The 14,420-nt window shown below is 31.2% G+C and overlaps 1 protein-coding gene across 1 annotated transcript; it reads right to left on the bottom strand.

Annotated features, from left to right (window-relative positions):
• Positions 1-5,795: 5,795 nt before the first annotated feature.
• On the bottom strand, positions 5,796-9,029 carry LOC107604688 (WAT1-related protein At5g07050). The gene is made up of 7 exons (XM_016306338.3): positions 8,605-9,029; positions 8,438-8,500; positions 8,206-8,322; positions 7,857-8,112; positions 7,331-7,489; positions 7,078-7,229; positions 5,796-6,371 (listed from the first exon to the last, which is right to left on the bottom strand). Exons 1-7 carry the CDS (start codon positions 8,823-8,825, stop codon positions 6,086-6,088), a joined length of 1,254 nt encoding a protein of 417 aa, XP_016161824.1. The 5' UTR covers positions 8,826-9,029; the 3' UTR covers positions 5,796-6,085.
• Positions 9,030-14,420: the final 5,391 nt, after the last annotated feature.

Raw genomic sequence — 14,420 nt, 5'->3', positions numbered from 1 at the left:
TCTGAGATTAGAACCTTTGTGGTATAGGCTAGAACCATTGGCAGCATTCCTGAGATCTGGAAAGTCTAAACCTTGTCTGTGGTATTTTGAGTAGGATCTGGAAAGGTATGACTGTGAAGACCTTCAAACCTGCGAATGTTGGGCGCAGTGACAGTGTGCAAAAGGATAGAGAGATCCTATTCCGATGCTAGCAAAAACCGACAGATGATTAGCCGTGCGGTAGCTGTACATGGTATTTTTCATCCGAGACGAGAAATTTGACAATTGATTAGCCGTACAGAGATCGTACCTGGTATTTTTCATCCGAGAGGATCATACAGCTTGCCATGGAAGGGAGCACGCATGATTGGAAGAAGGCAGCAGGAAAGCAGAAGTTCAGAAGCAACAAAGCATCTCCAAACGCTTATCTGAAATTCCCACCATTGAATTACATAAGTAACTTTATTTTATTTTATGTTTTATTTATCTTTGAATTATCAAAACCTCATAACCATTTGAATCCGCCTGACTAAGATTTACACGATGACCATAGCTTGCTTCAAGCCGACAATCTCTGTGGGATCGACCCTTACTCACGTAAGGTATTACTTGGACAACCCAGTGCACTTGCTGGTTAGTTGTGCGGAGTTGTGAAAAGTGTGAATCACAATTTCGTGCACCATTCGGTTTCATGCTTATGAAGACTATGCATATGAACTCTTCGAATTCTCCTAGATGATTAAGGACCACTATCTTTTGGTTCAGAGATGAAGGCTTCTATTTTTCCTCATGAGATGGGAATTCAAAAAGCAGCTATCTAGGTCATATCCTAAACTTACTTGTTAAACTCTATAACAGATGCTTCATTTAGATAGTGGGTAACTCTTTAGATACCATACTAAAAATTGATCGACACACGTCTATATATTCAAGAGAAAAATTTGCTCAAATTTGTGTTCAGGTAAATCTCTGGCAATAACTTGTTCCATCCTTTTCTTCTCTAGGAAGAAACTTCCTTTTGGAGTACAAGGGGTTACACTTAATTTGCTTCACTTGTAGTAGATATGGCCATAGGAAGGAAGAATGCTCGGAGATGATCTCTTCTAGAACATTTGCAGCCACTATGGTCAAGGACACTCCCTATTCACCACTAGTAAACCCCACTAGTAGCCTGCCAGGACAGCCACTAGACAGTGAGGGCCAGAACCATAGCCAATCAGAAAAAGATTCGATGGTGAACGAAATTTTCATTTCAAACAAGGCAAGTCACATTAATGATAATAAAAAAGATAACCAGCTACAAATGGAAAATAATGACCAGCAACAACCTTTCCCTTTTGGCACTTGGATGGTTGTTAAGAAAAATGCCAGAAGAGGAAAGCAATCAAATCATGAGTCTAAAAAGAAGGGAATTCTAAAAAATAACAATCTTGCTTTAATGTTTTATCGCATTTAGGGGAAGAAAAAAAATCCAAATAAATCATAATAAGAATGGAAATAATCATTCAACTAAAGGAAAGGAAGTGTTGAAAACTCAAGGGTTAAAATTTGGACATAACCAGAATCGCACCCCCAATGTTCAAAAATCTAAAAATCAGCAACCTGTCATGGTGGCAAAAAAGTAAATCAAAATAAGAAAAAATATCGCAGTAGCCCAAAAAGGAAAGAATCGGATCAACCAACCTAAGCCAGCCCAAGCAAAGTCATCATCTCTTATGAGATTGTCTAGCAACAAAAAAACGGGTAAACAAGGAGACCATCAAGATTATTGGATGAGTTTTAGCCATATGTTGAAGGATTAGGCAAAAATCCATCAAGAAGGAGGGCATATGCCCATCGTTGGAAAGCTATTAACCTTATCTATGGAGTAACGAGGAAGCCTCAATGAGATCCATCCTGCTCACAGACAAGCACTCAAACCATCCATAATCCATCTTTTGATTCGGGAGACCTCCCAACCACACGAACTTGGGATCGAAACACATGGTGGAAGACCAGCCAAATAACACTATAGTGTCAAGGGACTTTGACCCTATGAAAAAAATAGAAAAATCCTCTAATTGCTAAGGCTTTTTGCTTCCGTATCCTTTTCATATTTATTATTCTTCTTTATGATGATCAATAAGAATATTTTAAAGTGGAACTGCAAAGAAGCCTCTTCTAAAGGCTTCTCTACTATTATCAAAGACATGAGCTCTAGATATCATTCTTCTTTTATATGTTTATTTGAGACTCACATTTGAGGTCCTAAAGGAAAAATATTATTAAACATATGGGAGATGATATTTGGAGCATCAGTGAAGCAGAGGGGTTCTCCAGAGGTGTTTGGTGCCTCTGGAATAAAAATTTTTGGGATGTTGAAGTGTTGCACAATCACAAGCAACTAATCCACTGCAAAGTCTCTTGGAACGAAGAAGAACCTTGGTTCCTCACAGCTATCTACAGTAGTCCTAACCCCTCCACTAGGAGGGACCTTTGGCAAATGCTAGAGGAGATTGTCAATTCTACAATGGTCCTTGGTGTGTAGGAGGGGATTTCTATGCCATCAAATTTGCCAAAGATTTAGGGGGTAGTTTCAATCTCTCTATGATTGCAAATAGATTTATTGATTGCTCGTACAACTTTAGTATTATGGAGGTGGATTTTACTGGTCCTCCATTATGTGGTATGGGTTTAGATCAAGAGAAGATTGGACAGAGTCCTCAGCAACCTTGGTTGGACTAAATGGCAAGGATTAAATATCTTCCAAAGCTGAAATCTGACCATCTTCCGATTTTGATAGATTTTCATCTTGTCAACCATGATAACTCTAATAAACCCTTTCATTTTCTTGCACCTTGATTACTTCATGATGATCATACTAATCTTGTAAATGATGCTTGGAATGTACAATAACATTTCTTCTTTTACTAACAAACCCAAAGTTTGGAACAAAAATATTTTTGGTAACATTTTCAAGAAAAATAAAATAAAATTCTTGCTCGCCTAGAGGGTATTAACAAAAACCTCTCTTTCAAAAATAATTCCTTCCTTGAAAAACTTCAAAAAGATCTTTGGAAGGATTATAAAAAAATTATTGTTCAAGAAGGGAGTTATTAATTTCAAATTTTCAAGTGCAACATTATCAAATTTGGGGATAAAAATTCTATCTACTTCCATTTTAAAGCAAATGGGAGAAGAAAGAGTATCAAAATTTCTTTTCTTAAAATTGATGATGACACTTCGACTGATAATTCGGATGTGCTTAAGGTATTAGGAATGAATTTTTTAAGAAACTTTTTTCAGAGGATCATATTAATCATTTTCCTTTATCTTTTTCTATTTCAGGGAACTTTTCAGTTCTTTTCGAAGATGAGAAGCAGCGTATTTCTAAGGACCCTACTAATAAGAAAATTAAAGTAGCAGTTTTTTATATGGGAAGGTGAAAAGCTCCAAGAGCTGATGGTTTACCCCCTAAGTTCTTTCAACATTCCTGGGATAAGTTGGGCTTACTGTCTATACTTGGGTTGAAAAGGTTTTTGCAAACCTGTTAAGCATAAGCCAGATCAACCAAACTCTTATATCCTTGATTCCCAAAGTGGATAATCTTGAGAGTTTTGCACACTTCAGACCTATAAACTTATGTAATGTTTGCTACAAGATTGTTACCAAGCCGTTATCCACTAGATTGAAGCCAATCATGACAAAACTTATTTTAAATACTCAATCCAGCTTCATACGTGGGAGAACTAGCATTGACAATATTATAATTACTCAAGAAGTGGTTCATTCCATAAGATTCAAAAAAAGTCGGATAGGTTTCATAGCTATCAAGTGGACTTTGGAAAAGCCTATGATATGCTAAATTGGAATTTCATACTGGAAACTTAGCAGATGCCAACATTCTCCCACACATCATAAACCTTATTGGATGTTGCATTAACACTTCATCTTTCAATGTCCTCTGGAATGGTTATGCTTCGGAGACTTTTACCCTTACAAAAGGGAGATCCCTTATCCTCTTATCTTTTTGTTCGTTGTATTGAAAAGCTTTCTCAATTTATCAATAATCTTGTAAATGAAAAAAGTGAAAATCTATTAGTCTATCAAAAAATGGATCTAAATTGTCTCATTTGTGCTTTGCAAATGATCTAATTCTTTTTTGTCAAATTTATTAATATATTTTACATTGATCACATAAATGATCATCTAAAAAGACGGATGTAATTGAGTGACTTTTACAATACTTTTACACTTTCACTATATCAAAATCAAATTCTTGCTATTTGTAGTTAAAAAAAGCTGAATAATATTTTTAAGATATCAAAGGAAATTACATAAATTAACTAACCAAGAAATGAAATTCATTTAGTAGAATAATAAACACAAACTAAAGATAAATTGGAACAAATCAGAGAGCATTTCTGTTTAAAATACGAATATGTTGTAAATCAAGAAAGTTAGAGCAAAAGGTGGTGTTGGCTGGTGGCATTTTATCTAACAAAGCAAATATTATGTCCACCTAATCGCCCACTTTAAATTGACACATGATGGTAACACAATTAAATTTTCCCAAAAAAAAATAAGGAAAGAAAATGTCAAGAATCAATTCCAATGTTCATCTATAAAAGGCTATGTGATCTTATATATTAACATAATCCAAGGTTGCATCCCTTGGAATCTATGGCGTAATTATTCGTCCCTAGATAGGATATATATCTATGCTATGTTTTGTTGTGTATAGAGTTCGATGCTTATCCAGAGATAGCATAGAATCTGTCCTTGAGAAGAAGGTTGACATATATATTTTTCCATTGAAATTCGGGGAAATATTCTTTCACCACTCTTAACTAATTCACCGGAATCAAAACTTTAATAAGCAAGCTTAATCCTCAGTTCACATTACAATATTTAATTCGTACCTCATTTATGATCTCTGTATTATATATGTTAACATATCTTCATCTACCATAACTAAAATTTAACATTTCTCCATCTAAATTTAACAACTTTAAATTTCTTGTTTAGAAATTTTGGCCAGAAACCCTTGTAAACTTCAGTACAAAAAGGGAAATATTGTGCGTTAGAGAAAAAAAAGGGTAACAACAGAATTTTTGTTTTTTTTAAAGGTCGGTCTATATATAAATTTTAAGAGTTTTTGTATTACCAAACTTCATATATGCAGTTTTGTTAAGTAAAGGATCAATTCAGTTTATTAATTATTATATCATACTCTCTTTAGTATTATGACATAAATTTATGGTCACGTGTGACAAAAAATTTAAATCTCTGTATAAATAATACTTCTATTAAACATTCCAATCTTAATAATTTATAGGTGAGTGGTGCCCTTAATTACTTTAATTTGCCTCTTTTAATATTCAGCCAACCTTGTAGTAGAAATTCGCATCTGATATGATAATTATAAATGCTTAATTAATTAATTAATTAATTATAAGTTTCCAATTACATCAACTAGGTTGCTTAATTAAGGTTCCAAATAAGCAGAGCATCATATTCTTAAATTTGAGAAACTTCAATATATATGATTAGACCCTTAGAATCTATTGTCAATTCTTGTCTTGGAGCCATGTATATGCATGAGATCTGTGTTCTCAAATGTCACCAATTACTATTCCACATACATCATCAAATTCTGCGAATTATGCATAGTTACAACTTAAATAATGCACCAAGTTTAATTCAATTCATAAACTATTTTACACCATCTGTGCATTAAAATTAAATTTTTTACAAAATATAGTTAAAATTTATATTATTATTAGATTATCAGTGTATAATGCACCAAATTTATTCAGTGATATAAGACACAGAAGTTTGGAATTTCTTAAAAATCTTTCATTAACCAAAGTATGCAAAATTTAAGTTACATCATGGACAACTAGGCCCCGCACTTAGGGTCCTAATCAAACAGTCATAATTTAATTAAAAAAAAAAAAGAAAAAGTTTCAGCTAAGTTTCCTAAGAAAGATAGTGATGAGGACGAAGGTACACAAAAACCCCCCCTCTCAAATTCTCTCTTCTTTTCATTAACCCTCTTCCATTTTTCTTTGCAGCCTCTATTATTTTTCACCATGGCCTAATTAATTAATTAATCACAACCAGTTCAAGCTTTTGTAACATCATTATCATTATTATTATTATTGTTACTAATAATTGTCACGCTTAGTTCGTTGCAAGCTTCGTTATTATTATTATCATCACCCTTTTGCATCTCAATGTCATTTGATTCTGAATCTTCAATCACAGTTTCCAACCTTGCAATTTGGTTACCACAGCACTTAATTGGTTCATCAGTGATTATATTTTCTGCTTCTTTCTCTTTGTGCTCCTTGTATTTTCCCCATAGAACCGAGTAGAGTCCCACTACTATAAGAATTGCTCCAATTACACTGTAACCACATTTAAAAAAAAAAAAAAACGTTACATCAATAATTGCACTATAGCATTTCAATATATCTGAACACATATTTTTATTTTGTTTATTTTTGGGTGATGGTGATGTTTCATTAAATGAAAAAGATTCAAACTTTTGATTTGTGATAAGAAAATGATTGAAGAAAGCAATCACTATGTTGAACTGTATAAGCTGTGAGACGAAACCGCATGAAAGCAAAGTAGTTTATTAAGCTAATTAAAGTTGAAATGATAATGTTCTTTGGGAATAGTGATGGGGTGCTAGAACAGTGAAGAAATTTTTAAATATTGTTAAGAGAAAAAAAAACGTATTTATTTTTTTTTTTTCTTTTCTTCTTCTATCCTTCATATCTAAACATCAATTATTGTATCATCCATATTATAATGAAAGTGAAAGACACCAATGATCCAAGCAAAAAATGGTCCTACTCTTAGGGCATTTATGAAATTTTCTATTATAATAATGAATGATGCAAATCCTTAAGAGCCAGATTGTGGATGTGAAAAAAAAAAAGAAAAGAAAAAATAAATAAAATTGAAACTAACTATAATCAACTAGAGAAAAAATTATTTGTATGCATTATTTATTTATTGTTTATATAAATTTGACTCATCCTCTTGTACTATTAATGTAAAATATATTTATGCAAAATTGGTAAGAATAAGGAAGCAAGGAATTACCCTCCAAGGTATATGTTTTCAGCAAGGATGAAAGATCCCATAACAGCAACAATGATCATCATCAAAGGGCTGAAAGCAGTGACAAAAACTGGTCCTCTTCTTTGCATCACAATCCCTTGAACATAGTATGCAATACCTGATGACACTATCCCCTGCAAACACAACCATTCACACTCTCATCATTTCATTCACAAATTTCATCAAACAAATTAAAAATGAAAAAAAAAAAAAAAAAAAAAAAAGAAAGACTTACAGCATAGGCTGCAGCTAGCAAGTTCATGTCCCAGCCAATGGTCCAAACATTTGGACTGTGCTCCATCACAAAGGTTACTGCAATTGATTGCAGTGTTCCCAAGAAGCACACTATGGCAGTTAGTGAGAGCTGAGCTGGGTATTTTCTTAATGTCACTGCCTGCATTAATCACACAAAATAACCAATTTTATTCTTCAAATACTTTAATTATAATCTTAATAATTAAAGGTTAAAAACATACTATTAAACGGTTATTCATTCACATGTTTATATTTGTAAGACTTCTAAGATAGTAAATAAATTAGTCAGACATTTTTTATTAATATAATAATATATATCATTTTAGTAGCTAATATTACACAACTAACATTACAGCCAATATTTAACATAAAAAAAACATCTGAAATTCTTAAAAAATAAGAATATTCGAAACACAGTAATGTTTACCCATCATTACTCGTATAGAAATTATATCCTAGTAAGAATAGGGACGCTAAAAGGAGAACAAAAATAGGTCTTGGTTTACCTGAAGGATGAAGAAGGAAGCCCAAGCAAGGGTAGCAAAGATGAGAAGAATGGAACCCTTGACCCAATCGGTTTCACCAGAGTTAGTGGTGGTGTTATCAGGTACATAGTTTCTTGGGTGGTGCATGTAATGAGACCAGAAGAAGTTAATGACTTGGCCTTTGTACAATGTCATTAACATTGCCCCAACTACTGTTACCACTGTTCCAATCACCTTAGCTTGGCACCTCACTTTTCTCATGTCCAACTTCTCCATCCTAATATTTATACCAACAAAAAATCAGCCAACAACTCTTAACACAGAAAGATTGTGTCTTGAGATAGTTATCAAACAGAAGAGAATTCTATACCTGAAAATAACTGCCATCACAAACGTCATTGCAGGGAGCATGTTGCTTAGAGCACACGAGTACGTTGGGGATGTAAATTTCAAACCCATGTAGTATAAGTTCTGATCAATCACAGGCCTATAAGAACAGAACAGAGCAGAGGAAAACAGGGGAAAAGTTAAACTCTGTAGAGCATGTTGTTACGATATTAATTAATTGATCAATTAAATTTCAATGAAAACTATGTACTAACCCAAGAAGACCCAACACAAACATTTGCATGAACATAAGGAATGTGATCTTAGGCCTCACTTTCCTACAAAAAACAACAAAGAAGGTGTGATGAGAGGACTGAAAACAAAGAAAGGCGATGAAATATGTGATCCATTGTCATGTTTTGTAAGGTTGGTAGTGGTATACCTCTCAAGAACAAGAGCAAAGGGAGCAATAGCAGCAGTAGCAAAGGCATGTCTATAGACAACAAGAACATAGTGGCTCATGCCGCGGTTGAGAGAAACCTTTGTGATTATGTTCATTCCGGCATACCCAAATTGCAGAGATATCATTGCTATGTAAGGCTTGCACCTCTGAAAAAGACTTCCACAACAACATCCACCATTGTTGTTGTTGTTTACTTCCATATTTTTTTCTTTAATCTCTTGTATACAAGTAAAAGGGTAGTAATAATAACAAGAAGAAGGCTGAGTAGTGAAGAGGAAGAACACACAGAAACACTTTGTTGTTGTTGCTTGTGTCTCCTAAGTGAAAATGGTGACCCTCGAAGGGTATTTATAAGGGTGGTTTGAGGGTATGGTTGTATACTTGTATGTGTTTTGTTTCTCACCGTCAATACTTCACTTGCTTTCTTTTTCATTATTGTTGTTATTAATTATTATTATTATTATTATTGTTATTACGTAAGCGCATGTTGTACCTTATTGGATAGAATACTACTACTATATTAGTTAGTGCATGCATTGCGTTTCACATAATATGGATTCCACGTGGTAAAATATCTGTTCCAATTATTAGATTTCTTTTACTCAAAATACACAAATTAAGGTTAATTATAATTATACTAGTATTATTATCAAAAATTTATTAAAATCACAAGTTTTTGACAAACACAACAAATACATCACTAAGCCTCAACAACCAAAATATACAACAAACGTCTTCATTAAGAACAATGATTGTTCTCTCATTTATTTTTAAATATTATTAAATAAAAATGAATTCCTTAAAATTAAATCCAAGAACAATTATTGGTGAATTGATATAATATTTCACATAAAACAAAAACACTCCATAGTAACTTCGTTGTTCTCTTTTTTTTTTTTTAAAGAAAAAAAAACTCCGAAGTGTTTCTTTAATTGATTTCAATAATCTTGCTCAAAATATCGTTAAATATCAAATTTAAGTCTAGCATAATTCTACCTGATACATATTTTCTCAAGAAAGTATTTGATCCAACTTTGCAAAAATTAAGTCCAAATTAACATCATAATAACGATACGCAATTAGGTAGAGTTTGCCTAAAGTTTCATGGAGGTAGTGAATGATGAGGATGGTGGGTTCCCCTCCACTTATTCTACGACCTAGAGTTTGGTGATTGCTGATGCTAAAATTTCAGGGTTTTATATGAAATATATAGATTTATTTTCTATGAATATAAGAAATATAAGCATGAAGAGCTCCAATTGACTCGCTATATATTATAGACTTATTTATAATATCTACTATATATATCAAGATAAAATAAAGTCAATGTATTAAGAAAAGCAACAGACATGGAACAATTTTGTTAAAGTTCGAAACTCCTAAATGTATGTAACCTAATGGAAATAAATAAAATTTTAACTGTTGATTATCATTATTTATTAAATGCCAAGTGGATCATTATATATTCTTCAGTTTAGTTATCTGCATCTTCTTTTATTTTACGCTTCCAATTTCAATGTGTATGTTTTTAGTCTTTTTTATTTTAGGATAAAGTATTATATATTATTGCAGTTTTTAATATTTGAGTTAAATTTCAATTTTATTTTTAATATTTAAAATATTTTATTTTTATCCTAAAACAAATAAAATTCATGTTATTCTACAATTAAATATAGGTAAAATAAATATTTAAAAAAATATTAGGAATCATTACTTTTTATTAATATTAATCAATATTTTGAGCCAACACCTTTTTTATTTTTCAATGACTAATTTGTTGCAAATCTAATCTAAATTCTATTTAAGGATTTGTCCTTAACTAATGAATTGCTACATATATAGTAAAGTAAAATTCAAATCTCTAACATTAATTTAAGCGAACAAGTGAGCTAATCACTTCATCAATTCAAATTGATTGTATTTCTTTTTTATTTAACACAAAGACAACATAGAGCCTATTAAAAATTTATTTGAAAAAAAAAAGTTCAAAATATTAAAAGTAAAATTAAAAATTATCCTAAATATATATTAAATGACTAAAGCAGTATATTAGTCTTCTTTTTATTTTACCCTACCGCTGGTGTATGTTTGTTATAGATAGGAACCTAGCTAGTAGTATAAAAGATACGAAGTGAAAGTATTTTGTTCGTTTCATACGTAGAAGGTTAGATACATGTCCACTTGACATTTGGAAAGAGAGAAAGATTGATGGATTGGATTATATGCTATTGCCATTCATTATAGGCATTATATTCAAAGAATCTTCCTCTCCCTTTATTTGTTATGTATGCATGTCATCAGGATAAGTAGTAGTAGTGCCATCTCAATTTCTATGGCTTGCATCATAAATTATATAATCCACTGTTTATATCCACGTTTGATTATTCTCCTAATCTTGTATTATATCTTTAACAACATTGATTTAAATTCTAGTCAGACAGAAAAAGACGATTACTAAAATAATATAGATTACATATTAAACTATATTTATGTGTTCTCATTTAATGGCATAGACTTTTAATGGATATAATTTTTTTAATATATATATATATATATATATATATATATATAAAATTAAAAAAAATAATATATACTATATAACCAATAAAATTTATTATTTTTTTTAATATTAGGCTATTATAAAATTCTAAACTTTAAATTCTAATAGTATAAAAATAAGATATTAACCTAAAATATTGACTAATATTATTAAAACGTATTAGTCTCCTAACTTTTCTTAATTAAAAATGGAGTAATATAAGGGAGTAAATTTTTTTCAGCTAACATGAGTCAATTTTTTAAAAATTATTTTATTTATCTTAAATTCTAAGTCCTAAATCATAAATTCTTAATCATAAACCTTAAGTTATAAATCTTAAATATTGGTGCGGAATTTTAAACCACAACTTACCGGCAAGTGTCTCGAGTCGTACCAAGTAATAAACTCAAGTGAGTGAGTGTCAATCCTGCGAGGATTAATAGACGAAGCAAACAATAATTGATTAATTGTTCTAGTTAGACAAGTTGAAATATGAGAATTTTGAGTGTCAAATAGCATAAAAGACAATGAAGTAAGAAAAATACACAATGAATGATTGAAAAAACGGTATGATAATAGAGTTAAGGCTTTAGAGATATATTTAAATGTCCGGATTAATATTCAATGTTAACTACCTTGATCGTGCAAAGATTGAGTTTATGGCAAACCTTAAGTGATTGGATTTCTATTCTTAGGCAATTCAATCTCCTCTAATCCAACCAACTGTCAATTCTTTGATCAATCAAATGTATCAGAGAGCTAAATTCAAATTTCGATTTATAAGCCAACCACACAAACCTAAGAATCTAAAAATGATGCAATTATATGTCATGTACCACATTAAGGCCAAATAATTCTAGTGATATAGCTTTTTTAAAATTCAAAAGAATTCAATTGGGACTAGAGTTATTTTCTAATGCACACTAATCCGTGAAATGAAGAACGAAATCAATTTTTAAACATAAATTAATGTATTAATCAAGAGCAGAAAAACAAATAATTATTAATCCATCAAAGTAAACAGAACTTCTAATCTTAATAATGGAAGTTTAGTGGCTTATAGTGTAAAAAAAACCCTAAGAGAGAGTTCAAATATTTTATATTGTTATTGGAAGAGTTCAAATTCGAAACAAACTATGACTCAGAAGTTTAATGCTCTTCAAAAATGTAAGACATTGGATTTGGTAACTCCATTACCTAATGCAGTAGTTATTGGAAGTAAATGGGTTTTTGCTCTCAACCAAAATCAATATTATTAGATTATAAGACATAAGGCACGTCTTGTTGCCAAGAATTATCATCAAAGAGAAGGTGTAGATTTTAATCAAATCTTTAGTCTTGTTGCCAAACCTTAGACTATTGGAATCATAATTACTGTTGCTCTTGCTAATGGTTGGGATTTACGTCAGTTCAATTTTGATAATGCTTTCTTCAATGAAAAGCTAAGTGAAACAGTATGAGCAGCTACAAGGCTTCATTGATCAGAATCTAGGTTGGATTTGTAAGTTGAACAAAGCTATTTATGGCATCAAGTAAGCACAACATGCTTGGTACAATACTCTCTTTAATTACAAATTCAAAAGCACACACTCAGATCCATCACTGTTTATTAAAAAATCATCACATCCTATTATTTTTTTTTTATTGCATATGTAGATGATATTTTGATAATAGGCAGCAATTCTCATGAAATTTTTACATTAATGATTCATCTCAACTCTGTCTTTTTCTTGAAAGATCTAGGAAGGTTCAATTTCTTTCTTGGACTTGAAGCATCCTATCCCCAACAAAATCAAATCCTGGTGACACAAACCAAGTATATTAGAGACTTACTCTCAGGGACAAAAAATGCGTAAAGCTAATCCAGCTCCAATTCCTATGGTTTCATCTAACAAATTATACAGCAATGATTCAGCACCATTTGAGAATTCAACACTTTATATATCAGTCACAGGAGCACTTCAATATCTTACACTAACTAGACCTGGCCTTATTTATGCAGTGAATAAAGTGTGCTAGTTCATGCCTAATCCCACAATTAATCACTGGAATGCAATCAACCGTATCCTAAGATATATTCAAGATATATACAAGATACAACACCATGGATTACTTTTTATTCAAAATACTCATACTCGTATTATTGCTTTTTCTAATGCAGATTGATGATAGACACTTAATGACAGAGTATTGTGTTTACTTTGGTGATAATTTAGTATTTTGGAAGTGAAATAAACAATAATTCATTAGTAGATCCAGCACTGAAGCTGAATTCAATAGATGCAAAACCTTTTTCATGAGCTTCAAGTACCAGTCTTAACTTCACCTACAATCTACTCAGACAATTAAAGTGTTTGTCTTTTAGCTGTCAACCCAGTGTTACACACTAAATCCAAACACTTTGAAATTAATCTACATTTTGTAAGAAAATAAGTCAATCAGAAACAACTATATATTAGTATATTACTCATATCCCAAGTTGTGATAAGTAGTTGATATTCTTATAAAGCCTCTTTCTCTTAGACTCTTCCATGGATTTAAGGACAAATTGAAAGTGATCATTTCTCACTTCAGTTTGAGGGACTATTGAGGGTAGTATAGAAAATACTAGTGAAGACACAGAAAATTAGTAAAGTAGTTATTACTTGTTTATATTGGAAAGTATAGTTATAACAGAATCTATATAAGGAAAGTAATTATTTTTTCTCTCTTCAGCTTGTATATATAGAGTGTTTGGATTATATATTTTACACAAAAATTAATTCAAACTTTATCTAGTTTTTCTTCATCTCATTTTCTCTCTTCGGTTATATTCTCTTTTCTTCTTTATTCATACTGTTGTGCTTCTGATCAACAAATTAAGAAGGTAATTTTTGAAAGTTCATAAAACTTTGTTAGTCCTTGATGCTTTTATTTTTCTAAATAGAAAACAATATGTATACTTCTATCTAATGTTGCTTGGAGATAGAAATTAATATACCTGATCATGTAAGAAAATATTAAGTGGAATTCCTTTCGGTATAAAAAGGTGCTAAAATATATATTAATTTTCCATGATAGCGTAAAATAATTTTACTAGTGTATGTGTATATCTTCAATAATTTGTAGTCTTTTAAAGTTACTACCTAATTTAGCTAGATAGCCATCAACAAAGCTTAAAGTAAAACTTTATATTTGAGTTGGCCTTGGCACTAAGTACACTAAAAAAATTGGAGGGAAAAAAAAAGAGAGCATAAAATCAAGTGTACATTATGCT

The sequence above is a fragment of the Arachis ipaensis genome, chromosome B6, assembly GCF_059453495.1.
Source record: "Arachis ipaensis isolate K30076 ecotype BB chromosome B6, ASM5945349v1, whole genome shotgun sequence".
Classification (NCBI taxonomy): Eukaryota; Viridiplantae; Streptophyta; class Magnoliopsida; order Fabales; family Fabaceae; genus Arachis; species Arachis ipaensis.
Note: the sequence above shows the minus strand (reverse complement) of the source record. Positions and strands in the feature narration are given on the sequence as shown.